Genomic DNA, 11,554 nt, shown 5'->3' with positions numbered 1-11,554 from the left:
AAGCCCTCCACTTCCCACCAGGAGACGGTGAGGTGGCTCTGTGCCAACAACAGACACACTCACACTGTCCAAATGCTCAACATTTTATTTTCAAGTATAAAGGCTTTGTCACAGAAAGGGGCCAGGGTCACAGGCAGTGTGCAAGGGGTCCAGGAGCCCAGGTGGAGATGGACATGTGGACCAGCTGGCTCCCAGGTGCCATCACCAGTCCCGTGGTGCCCTGTCTGCGCCTGGGACCATCTGCTGATGCCAAGAGGCCGAGGTAGCTGTGAGAGGAGCTGGGAGTGGGGTAGAGGGCGTGGGCTCACATAACCGCACAACACTGGCACGTCTTCTGCTTAGGACCACTCGCCTCTTCGCCCTCGGGAGGGGCAGATGGCTCCGGCTGCTGGGCAGGCGCGTAGGTGGGCACCGCCTGGGCACTGGGGTTGGCCCTGGGCTCCTCCACCTGAAGCAGTGGCTGGCACTCAGCAGGCTGCTCCTGAGCTGGGGTCTCTGCCAGGAGGGGGGTGGCATCCCCAGAGGGGTCCTGGCCCTCATCAGAGGTTTGGGGCTTCACTGCTTCTGCTTCTGAGGAGCCTTCCTGCTTCTCCTGGGGCTGCTGTCCTTCTTCCTCCGGCCTTGGCTCCTCCTTGGCCCCCAGGGGAGCCACTTCCTCACTCACTTCCTCTGCCTGACACTCCTTTCCTCCTCCTGACTCTCTCTGCTCTTCCGGACTCAGATCTCCCTCGGCCCCTTGAGTCTTCTCTGTCTGCAATGGCTCTTCACCTGCCATTCTCTCTGCCTTCTGTGATTCCTCATCTCCTTTTGTCTCTGCCTCCGACGGCTGCTCACCGCCCGTTTTCTGTACCTTCAGTGGTTCCTCATCTCCTTTTGTCTCTGCCTCCGACGGCTGCTCACCGCCCGTTCTCTGTACCTTCAGTGGTTCCTCATCTCCTTTTGTCTCTGCCTCCGACGGCTGCTCACCGCCCGTTCTCTGTACCTTCAGTGATTCATCTCCTTTTTTCTCTGCCTCCGACAGCTGCTCACCGCCCGTTCTCTGTACCTTCAGTGACTCCTCGTCTCTTTTTTCCTTTCCCTCCAATGCTTCCTCACCTCCTATTCTCTCTCCCATCAGTGATTCCTCACCTTCTTTCCTTTCTGTCACCAATGGTTCTTCAATTGCCTCTAACTTTTCCTCACCTCCTTTCTGCTGTACTCCCAACGGCTCCTCCCCTCTTTCCCTCTCTACCCTCAGAGGTCCTTCAACTTCTTTTCTTTCTGCCGACAGTGGTTCGTCACCTCCTCCCATCTCTGTCTCCACCTTTTCCTCAACTCCTCTCCTCTCCGGCTCCAAGGATTTCTCACTTCCTTTCCTCTCCACTGCCAGTGACATCTCTGCTCCTTCTGGCTCTGCGCCTGTCATTCCCTCACTTCCTCTCTTCCCCGCTAATTCCTCTGCCCACCTCCTCTCCGCCTCCCACGTTTCCTCCCCGCCTCTGCCGCCTGCCCCCAGTGGACTCTCATCCTTTCCCTCCCTTCCCAGTGCCTTTGGCCCTTCCAAGCCCTCCAGCCCCAGCTCTTCCCACTGCTCATTGAGGGTCACTCTCTCCACCCAAATGAAGGACCCCTCCTCTCCTCCAAAGCCCCCCTGCCCATCACCATCAGCGCTGCCCCTGGGGGCACCTTCCCCTTCTCCAGAAGCTGCTCCCCCCGGTCCCTCCTGCAGCCTCAGTGAGCTGGTCTGTGCAGCCTCCAGGCCTCTGCCCGCCTCCCCCATGGCCTCTGAGTCGCTGCCCTCTGTGCCTCCCACCCCTTCCCAGACTACCTCCACGATATCCCTGTCCTCCCTGACCCATGAAGGGAGCTCTAGGCGTCCGGCTTCCTGTCTGTCCCCGATGGCCTCCATGACCATCTCCTCCACCTTAGCCTCCAGCTCTGGGCCTGTGGGCCCCGTGGTACAGTCCTCCGTGGCCCTCAGCCCCTCCCAGACCACCTTCACCATGCCTTCCCCTTTGGCCTCATTCACTCCCCCGTCAGACGCCGCCACTCCCTGACTCGGCGCCTGCTCCGGAGGGGGGCTGGATCCAGGGCAGGGGCCATTGGCTTCTGAGGAGGCCACTGCTGCCCCAGGGATCCTCCTTGGGGCTGGCGGAACCCCGACAGACTCGTCTCTGGACTTAGAGGGGTCCACTGGTCCGGCTGGTATGGAGGCGCTCTTGTTTAGATCAGTCTGGTCTGGGGGCGTGAGGGGAGAAGGGGAAAGGAGAGATGGGGCAACAGAGTGAGATTCAGGTCCTTCCTCTTGTGACCCCCAGACCTCAATACACTCACCTGCAGGACCTGCCTCCACGGTGGGCTGGGATAGAGGACGGTGACCCTGCAGGGATGGAAGAAACAAGGTCAGGCCGGCCCATATCTCCACTTCCAGCCTCCTGCATGCCAGTACCCCCCCCCCCTGCTCAAACACCATCGATGGCTCCCCGTTACCTTCAGGACCAAACCCTCTGTTGTACCTCAGCCTTCCTGACCTGTCTCATCTCCCTCTGCTCCATTGCGTTGCACACAGTAGGTGCCCAATCAATACTGTGGCCGTGCAGCCAATCCCTCTGTATTGGGGACCTACTCTGCCAGCTACTGAGGTTACTTAAGGGACACTTAAGCCTTTTGCTATTGGAACTTACATTCCAGTGGGAGGAAGCAGGTAATAAACATAAAACAAATCTGTAATTCAGGGAGTGAGAAGGGCTATGATAGGAAAAAAAGAAAAGAAAAGAAAAGCAGGATAAGGGGCTGGGGAATGCCTGGGAGGTGATGGGGTGCCTCCTTTAGGTATAAGATGCAGAAGGGCCTCTTGGAGGAGGTGACATTGAACAAAGGCCTGAAAGGTGAGAAGAGCCAGCCTTGAGTCAAAAGGTAGGAAAGGGCATTCCAGGCGGAGGGCACAGCAAATGCAAAGGCCCTGGGGCTACAGTGATTTAGGCAAGTTCAAGGAATAGAACAGAGGGTCAGGGTGGCTAGAGTGGAGTGAAGGAAGGGATCAAGGGAAAGATGAGCCCAAGGGAGGGGAGCTGAGGACACCCCTGCAGGCCACCTATGCCAAACCCCACAGATCTCCTATCCTACCCTCCTCTTTCCAGCCTCTAGGCCTTTGTCCAGGCTGTTTCCTCTGCCTGTATTCCTGATTCCCTTCCAGATTCAGCATAGATGTCACTGCCTCCAGGAAGCCGTCCCTGAGCCCCCAACCTCACTCAGGTACTTCTTATGAGCTTCCCCTATATCCTGGGCTCCCCCCTCACAGACTCTTTGCACCCCATCTCCTCATCTGGACCGTGAGCTCTCTTGGGCCAGGAATCATGCCTTGCGCATCTCTAGCAGGGAATTCCCGGCTTAGACTAAAAACCCAACAAGTGCTTCCTATCCCAATTAAAGGTCTCCTCTCCTCTTTCATCCTGAAACAGGCACCTGGGAGCCAAGGTAAAGCATCAGGGAGAGGTGGGGACTGTGGAGAACCCACACATCACCGTGGCCAGGTGCAAATATTACTGGATCTTTGGACTTCAAGGAAAACACGGAGAGTCAGATTTTAATGTGAAGTTGTCTTGGTTTTCAAAAACCTGTATGTTGTATGGCCTGCGTTGTATCTTAATAGAGACATTACCAAAACAAACCCCAAAACTCCAAAAGCCACGTAGATGCCCCAAATCATGCGAGCATCTCACGATGACCCTTTCCCACCTTTGAGACTGAATTCCATGAACACTTCCCCACATTTGCTGACTGCTTTCCTCATTCAGGTCGTATTGGCAACCATATATCAAAACGGTCCCCTGTGCCCGTTCCGGGTACTGAGCTATGATCTCACCAACCCTCTCTCACACCTCTTCCAGGTGTGTGCTGTTGTTATGCTCATTTTAGAGCTGCGGAAACTGAGGCTTGGGCAAGGAAAGCAGAGGACCCAGAATCTATACTGTGCTTGGAGAGGTCCTGCTTTAGGTTCTGCTTGCCACACCCCCTCCTCCCACCGCCCGCTCCCCTAGCTCCTCACCTGTCGGCGCCAGGTGGGCTTGCCTGTGGGCTTGTGCTGGGCACCTGTGGATGCACTTTGTAACAGCTGCAGCTGGGACTGGAGCCTGGGGAAGAGAAGGGGCTGCTGGGAGCCTGGACCTCGGGCTTATGGACCAACCCCACCCGAAGTGTCAGTTGGAGTGGGCTGAGGGGCCTGGCCTAGTCAGGCTGGGGCAAAGCTGTCAGGCAGGGGCCCTACTCACGTGAACAAGCTGCCTTCCAGGTTCCGGATGCGGGCCTGAGCCTGGTCCTCAGGTGACTGGGGGTCCTGTGAGGCGGGGTCCTGGGGCCGCTCCGGCTCTTCAGCTGCCCCGTCCATTAGCCAGCGTTCCCGGAGAGACTTCCTCTGGGCATGGGAAGGGGCACATGGACTACCCCATCTCATGTAGCGCCCCCCTCTGGATGTCCCACCCTGGGCGGATTTCTTATTGCCCTACGACCACCCAGATGGGACAGACATTTCTCCCTCAGGCTGGGATACGTGCCCCAACGATGCCAGGTGGGGCAGACACCCCGTTACCAACCCATAGCTTTCCCACGCTGGAAAAAAAACACCCATCGATCTCCCCAACCTTTCCAGAATGGGACAAACACCCCCAAAGGTGAACTCAATGTCCCTATGAGCCCCTCCCTACCCCAAAGAGGAACAAACACCTCCATTGTCCCCACACTCTTCCCAAAGGTGGAACAAATGTCCCCATCACAACCACCCACTCTCCCAAGCTGGGGAGGACGCCCACCCCCAAAGCTGGAACCAATGCCCCCCCATGTTTAGACAGAGCCGCCTTTGGTTCCCAGAACTGACTCTCACAGACACTCCCACTTCATTGCCCGGGCTAAGCAGGCGCCCCTGCCCGCCCCCAACCTTGAGCCGCTCCACACGGAGTTTCTCCTCCTCCAGCTCCCGGCGCGCGGCGCTGATCTCCTCCTGCAGCCGCCGCTTCTCCTGCGCACAGAGGACCAGGAGCTGCCCGCGGGCCGGGTGAGGCCGGGTGGGGCCGCCTTCCCCCCTTCCTCCCTCCCTCCTCCGCCGGGCTCCCGGGGCCTCCCGGGACTCCCGGGACTCCCGGGACTGCAAGCCGCGCCGTGGGCGGAACACAAGTCTGGGCCCCGGGCCGGGATGGGGGCTGCGGAGGCCCTGACTCAGCAGCGGGTGGGGGCGGGGCCGGCGGGGGCGGGGCCGGCCGCGCCCGGGATGCTGCAGAGGCCTCGCCCGCGCGGAACTGGGGTCTGTGGGTGGGAGGGCCTTGGAATGGGAATCCGGGGGTAGGGGGTGTCTGAGATATGGAGTTAAGAGGGACGGGATTCAGAGAGATGGGGGTCCAGATATGAAGATCAAAGGGAGGCGGCTAGTGAGATGGGGGGTCGGAAATGGAGGTGCAGTCATGGAGATCCAGCGAGACTAGGATGTAGAGAAGGGGTCCAGAGAAATGGGGGTTAGTGAGATGGGGGGTTCAGAGAGATGTGGTCCACAGAGATGGAGATTTAAACATGGGAGTTCTGAGAGATGAGGTTCAGATATGGGGGTCTGAGAGATGGGGTTCAGACATGGGGTATCTTGGAGACTGGGGTTCAAGAATGGAGCATCGGATGCCATAGATTTCAAGAGTGCGGAGTTCGCAGCTCTCCATTCTAGGGGTGTCAGTGATCAGAGGAACTGGGGAGCGGAGGGGCCTGAGGATTTAGGTGGGGCGCCCCGAGAAAGGCTGGAGCTGAGGGTGCTTCCCGCACCTTCAGAGCCCTAGGCCTGCTCCCTGTGATAGGAGGGAGGAGAGGAAAGGGCTTGGGGCAAGGCTAGGGTTGCCCAGGGCTCCAGGCTGACCGCACTGGTAGGGCTTCACTTACCGCGATGACCTCTAGCCGCTGCCGGTAGAGGGAGCTCTCTGCCATGGGCCTGCAGGGAGAGGGAGGCGGCTGCCAAAGGGGTCTCCCAGGGGCCCACACCTCAGCAGGCTCACCTCTCGAATACCCCTCTCTGAGCCAAGATCCCTGAGCTGCTTGGAAGCCAACCAAAACCCAGCACTTTCCTCTATTTTCCCTTTGCACCTGGGAGGGGTCGGGGCAGAGGGCAGGGGTTCTGTGAGGGAGAGAGAGCAGAGACCATGACAGACTGAGCTAAATCCCTTCCTAGGCTTGACAACACCTCTCTGAGCCTCAGTTTCCCCATCTGTAAAATGGACCAGGATAGCTTGACCTTCACCTTGCAGAGAGAGATGGACTTGCAAGGAAGTATCCATGCAGGAAAAAACTTAGGACATAGTGCTCCAAAAACAGTAGCATAGTTTATTATTAATAATAATTTTAGGGAATTCCCTGGCGGTCCGGTGGTTAGGATTCCGTGCTCTCACTGCCGAGGGCCCAGGTTCAATCCCTGGACGGGGAACTAAGATCCCACAAGCCGTGTAGCTCAGCCAAAAATAAAAAAATAAAAAAATTTAAATAATTCCCACGACTAATAATGTTTTTGATTAATTATAATAACCATTCCCAGGAACTCTCGAATCCCACCAAACCCGAACAAGGTCCTTTCTGGACCTTGGCTCCTACACAGCATCCCTTAAGTGCTGGGGGGTGAGGGAGTCTGAGGAGAAAAGGGTCCATCCCACCATGGACACATGCCATTGCCATGGTAACTCCGGAGTTGCCTCCTCCACCTGCAAGCCACCATCCCTGGGGGCAAGGGTCACCAGGTCACACTGCCTAGTGCCGGACTCTGAACTGGGAGGAGGGGGAGGGGGACTCGCCGTTTAAGGTTTAACCTGAGATTACCCCCATTGTTGTCCTCCTCAGAGCACCCCAGGATCCCCAATTCCCAGCCTCCAGGGCCACCCCTAGTCCATTTGGGCTCCCCCTGGAAGCTGGAGGCTGACTGGTACTGCAGGGCACTTCAGGGACAGTCATCATTACATCAGCCGCTCATCAGAGACATGCATTGAGCACTGACTACGTGCAGGTGCTTCACAGGCCAATAACTAGAAGGATATATGTCTGCGTGTTGGCCCTGACGCTTAGCCCAGGGTGGGCACAGAGCAAGCCCTCCAACATTTATTAAGTTGAGCACTAACTAACCTCATTGCCCAAACTCTGGTGGGGCCTCCCAGATCTTCTCTGGCCTCACCATGAAGGTATAATAGTGAGTTCACACTTAGCACTTACTATCTATAGCACTCTAAGTGCTCTATGGGGCTTTCGCGAGGCTCCCACAGCCACCTCCCCCTCCCCCTCCCTGCCCTGATCTTGAGATACTGTAGTGAACTTTTTGCTGAGTTGACATTCCAACTGAGAAGAAAATCAGCCAACCATTAGCCAGTGCACACCAGGTGCCAGGCACTGTTAAATGCTTTACTCACAGTAACTTATTTAACCCTCTCTACCATCTTAGAAGGTAAGTATCAATAGTAGTACTGTCCCCATTTGACGGATGAGAATACTGAGGCCCCAAGAAGTGGCAAAAAGACTTGTCTAATGTCCCTGAGTCAGGATTGGAACTCAAGGCTCTCAGATCCCCAATACTGGGAACACTGTGGGGAAGAGGGAAGTCTAGGCATCCTCCTCTTGACGGCCAGGAGACAAGAGATCTGTCTGGGGTGTCCCCAATTCCAGTTGGGGCAGGATGCTGAAGTCATGCTTTCCAAGGTATCCCAAAGGAAGCTCAGACCCCCCGTTAATAAGTTTGCCCCTGGGGGGAAGGCTAAAGTCCCCCCTCTGCTCTCCCACCCCCAAGATGTAATCTCCCTGCCTCTTCCTTGCTGGGGGGAGGATCAGATTCCCATTGCTAGGCAACCAGGTTTGTAGTTGGTGAATAATGCAACGGGGAACCCAAAAGAGTGAAGAACCAAATTGGGGTCCCTGGGGGGAGCCCCTTTTCCAGAACTCTTTACAAACCTCTGGAGCCCCTCCACCCTCTTACTTTAAAAAGCCCTCACACCTCGAATATTAAAATAATCTGCACATTTCGTTAGATGTTGCTTATCTCTAACTCTGCAAGAAGAACATTCACGGTGGTGGCATTTTGCCCCACCAAGAACAGTCGGTGGTCATTTCATTAAGCAGGTGATCATTTCCATTTTCCCATTCTCTTTCCCAGTTTGGGAGCTGTTAACTTTTTCCTGTTGGATCTCAAGCATTTCCTCCCACCCTGGACACTGAGGGATGATTCTAGAGGCAAAACATAGGAGTCAGAGACCTTGACATTCCCTGCCCCTCACCCAAGTAATAGCCCCACCCCCCAGGCTGGACTTTGGGCTTGGGCCTGCCAGCGGAAAGTCCCCAAAAAAGAAGGGGGTGAGGGTTCACACCTCCCACCCGACTTTCTGGGGAGGGGGTGGCATTGAAGAGCCTGGGGGGCTGGCTGCCGGCCGCCCTTCACTCTCCCTGGCCCCCTTAGGAGAGGCTCAGGTCTCACCTCCCCTGCTCCGTGGAAAGGCCAGTGTCTTCCATGAGCCCCTCCCAGGCCCTGCCCACTGGCCCCCCTGACCCCAGACACTTACATGGGTGTGGCCGGAGACCACACCTGGCTTTGCAGGGCCATCTCTGCCCAGAAGCCCACGTTCTGGTCCCTGAGTCCAGGACCCACCACCCGCTTGCCGAAAGGTGCCCTGGAGGCTGTGACTTGGCTGTCGGGAGTGGGGGGGGGCTGCAGGCGGGCACTGGGAGAGCTGGTCCAGCTGGTTTGGGCCAGGAGGCGGGAGACGCATGGGCCGGGGCGAGGGGGGCCGGGGGCTGGCGGGGCAGTTCTGGGGAGGTACTATCAGCTGTCCTGATCAATTATTTACCAGCCAGTGGCCTCGTTGCTGCACTCAGCTGCCTCCTGGCAAACACACTCTCACATGTGTGGTCTAGCGGGTGGACGGGCGTTTGGAGTCCCTGACCCCCTCAGACAATGGTACCTCCACTTGCCACCCTAGACATTTCTAGTCCAGTCGCCCACCAAGGGTCACCCACCTTTGAGTACTGTTGAACACCACACAAGGGATACTTTTACAGGCTAGCTGCCCTCCCTTCTTGGACCCTGGTTCTGGGGCGAGGAGGAAGGGCTGATCCAGCTAGAGGATTCTGGAGACCAGAGCCTGTGCCCCATGGGAACCAGAACGTCTGGGCTCTGGACAACTCTGGGCAACTTCCCCTAGGTTTCTAGGCTTCGGTTTCCCCTTTGGGAGAATAAGAGAATTAGATCAAACAGCCTCCAGGACCCTGGACACCCCTTAGATGTGATAACTATTGGGGGAGTGTGGTGATGGGAAAGGTCTAGAGAGCTTCCTACCTAAATCTTGAGGGTCCCTGTTCTACCCCACATCCCATTCTTAAAGGGCCAGCACCCCTTTTCTCAGCTGATTATATGTTTCATCCAACCACTCTCTTGGGGAAATCATTTTTACTCTCCAGGCTGGTATCCTGCAGCCCCCAGTGCTTCCCTTATCACAGCCCTGGTCACACTGTGCAATTCTGACATAAACCTCAATGAGAAGAGCCCTTGTCCTGGGCTCTTTGCTTTACTTATTTATTTTTTTAAATTTTAAATTCATTTATTTTTATTTTTTATTTTTTGTGGCCACGCCGCACTGCATGCAGGATCTTAGTTCCCCGACCAGGGATCAAACCCCCTGCATGGAAGCGCGGAGTCTTAACCACTTGGCCGCCAGGGAAGTCCCCTGGGCCCCTTGCTTTAGAGGGCCTGCTCCCCATGGGGCAAAGGGAATGTACCCAGCTGAATCGTCCCTCCCTGCTCTAGATCCTACGCAGGGTGTCCAAGAAGTGGCCAAGGGCAGCTGTGGGCAGAGGGGTGAGGAAAGAGCATGGGCGTGCGGGATGGGCTCCCTAGGTGCGCACACAAGGCTCCTCGCTGTGTAGGACAGTTTGGGGTGGGAAGCAAAAGGGGCCAGACTGAGGGCTGGGGTTTTCCTGTGTCCCACATTCAAGTACACAACTCCTAGGGATTCAAAATATTTTCAATTGAACGTGGTCATCTAGGTCATTCTACAAGTATATTTGTCATGATAGGAAGAGGGAAGTATATATATATATATATATATATATATATATATATATATATATATATATATATATGCAGCGCCACACGGCTTGCAGGATCTATTTCTAGACCAGGAGTTGAACCCAAGCCTCGGCAGTGAAAGGGCCGAGTCCTAACTACTGGACCATCAGGAAATTCCCCTGAGAGAACATATATATATATATTTTTTTGCGATACGCGGACCTCTCACTGTTGTGGCCTCTCCCGTTGCGGAGCAACAGGCTCCGGACGCGCAGGCTCAGCGGCCATGGCTCACGGGCGCAGCCGCTCCGAGGCATGTGGGATCAGGGCACGAACCCGTGTCCCCTGCATCGGCAGGCGGACTCTTAGCCACTGCGCCACCAGGGAAGCCCCGAGAGAACATATTTTTAAAAATAAGTTTTTAATTGCGGTAAAATACACACAACAAAATTTACAGTTGGTGGCATTCAGTACATTCGCAGTGTTGTGCAACTTTTGCCACCGTCTTGTTCCAGAACCTTTTCATCACCCCAGAAGGAAATCCGGTACCCATTAAGCAGTCACTCCCCATTCCCCCCTACCCCCAGCTCCTGGCAACCACCGATCTGCATCTGTCTCTATAGATTTACCTATTTTGGACATTTTCTATCAACGGGATCATACAGTATGTGCCCTTGTGTGTCTGGCTTCTTTCACTGAGCATAATGTTTTCAAGGTTCATCCACAATGTAACCTGTGTCAGAACTTCATTCCTTTTTATGGCTAAATAATATTCCATTGTATGGATGGATCACATTTTGTTTATCCATTCATCTGTTGATGGACATTTAGGTTGTTTCCACCTTTTGGAGGAGAGAATATCTTTTACTTCATTGCTTGTAGTTTGATTTAATAACTGTTAACTCTTTGGATGTATAATATATAGGCTTCCCTTTGTACCTTTGTCGTGTGTTCCACCTTGAGGCAAGATTGTTCTGTTTATAATTGTGTCTGTCTCCCAAGCTCAACTGCAACTTCCAAGTCTGGTTTATCTCTTTGTTCCCAGCATTGGGAACATTCTTAAACAAGTGTTAGGTGTCAGGCACTGTTTTAGGCGTGGGGGAGTTAGGTGAGCATGACAAACAGAAAATGCTGTAATGCGGCTCACTTTGCAGCCTGGGGTTGGGGGAGACAGATAATATACAAATAAAGGAAGAAATAAAGGTAATTGATGATAACTGCAGTATTGGGTGAGTTACAGAAAATAACAGGGATAGGGTTAAAGAACAGCTGTGTTTGATGTAGGCTGGGTGATCAGAGACCGCTTCTCTGAAGAACCAAGACCTGAATAGCAGAAGCCAACCATGTGATGAGTCATTCCAAGCAGAGGGAAAGGCAAGTGCAAAGGCCCTGGGGGTGGGAATGCAGCTGGGGGGTTTGAGGAAAGCATGAAGGCTGGGATGGAGGAGTGATCAAGGGAGATGTCAGGAGATGAGATCTGAGAAGTGGGAAGGGCCTTCTGAGCCAGGGTAGGGA

General features: G+C 54.9%; 1 protein-coding gene across 2 annotated transcripts; it reads right to left on the bottom strand.

The window, feature by feature from the left end:
• Positions 1-68: 68 nt before the first annotated feature.
• Positions 69-8,717, bottom strand: PALM3 (paralemmin 3). Of its 2 annotated transcripts, XM_060006623.1 has the most exons (7): positions 8,538-8,717; positions 5,893-5,941; positions 4,913-4,993; positions 4,251-4,393; positions 4,028-4,112; positions 2,314-2,359; positions 69-2,217 (listed from the first exon to the last, which is right to left on the bottom strand). In XM_060006623.1, the coding sequence occupies exons 1-7, from the start codon at positions 8,576-8,578 to the stop codon at positions 305-307; spliced, it is 2,358 nt and encodes a 785-aa protein (XP_059862606.1). In that variant the 5' UTR covers positions 8,579-8,717; the 3' UTR covers positions 69-304. The 2 variants fall into 2 exon arrangements, with proteins under 2 accessions (XP_059862606.1, XP_059862607.1); XM_060006624.1 differs by lacking the exons at positions 5,893-5,941; positions 8,538-8,717 and adding an exon at positions 5,779-5,864.
• Between the last annotated feature and the right edge of the window lie 2,837 nt (positions 8,718-11,554).

The sequence above is a fragment of the Delphinus delphis genome, chromosome 3 (assembly GCF_949987515.2).
Source record: "Delphinus delphis chromosome 3, mDelDel1.2, whole genome shotgun sequence".
NCBI lineage: Eukaryota > Metazoa > Chordata > Mammalia > Artiodactyla > Delphinidae > Delphinus > Delphinus delphis.
The sequence above is the reverse complement of the archived record's forward strand: the minus strand, read 5'-3'. Positions and strand labels throughout refer to the sequence as shown.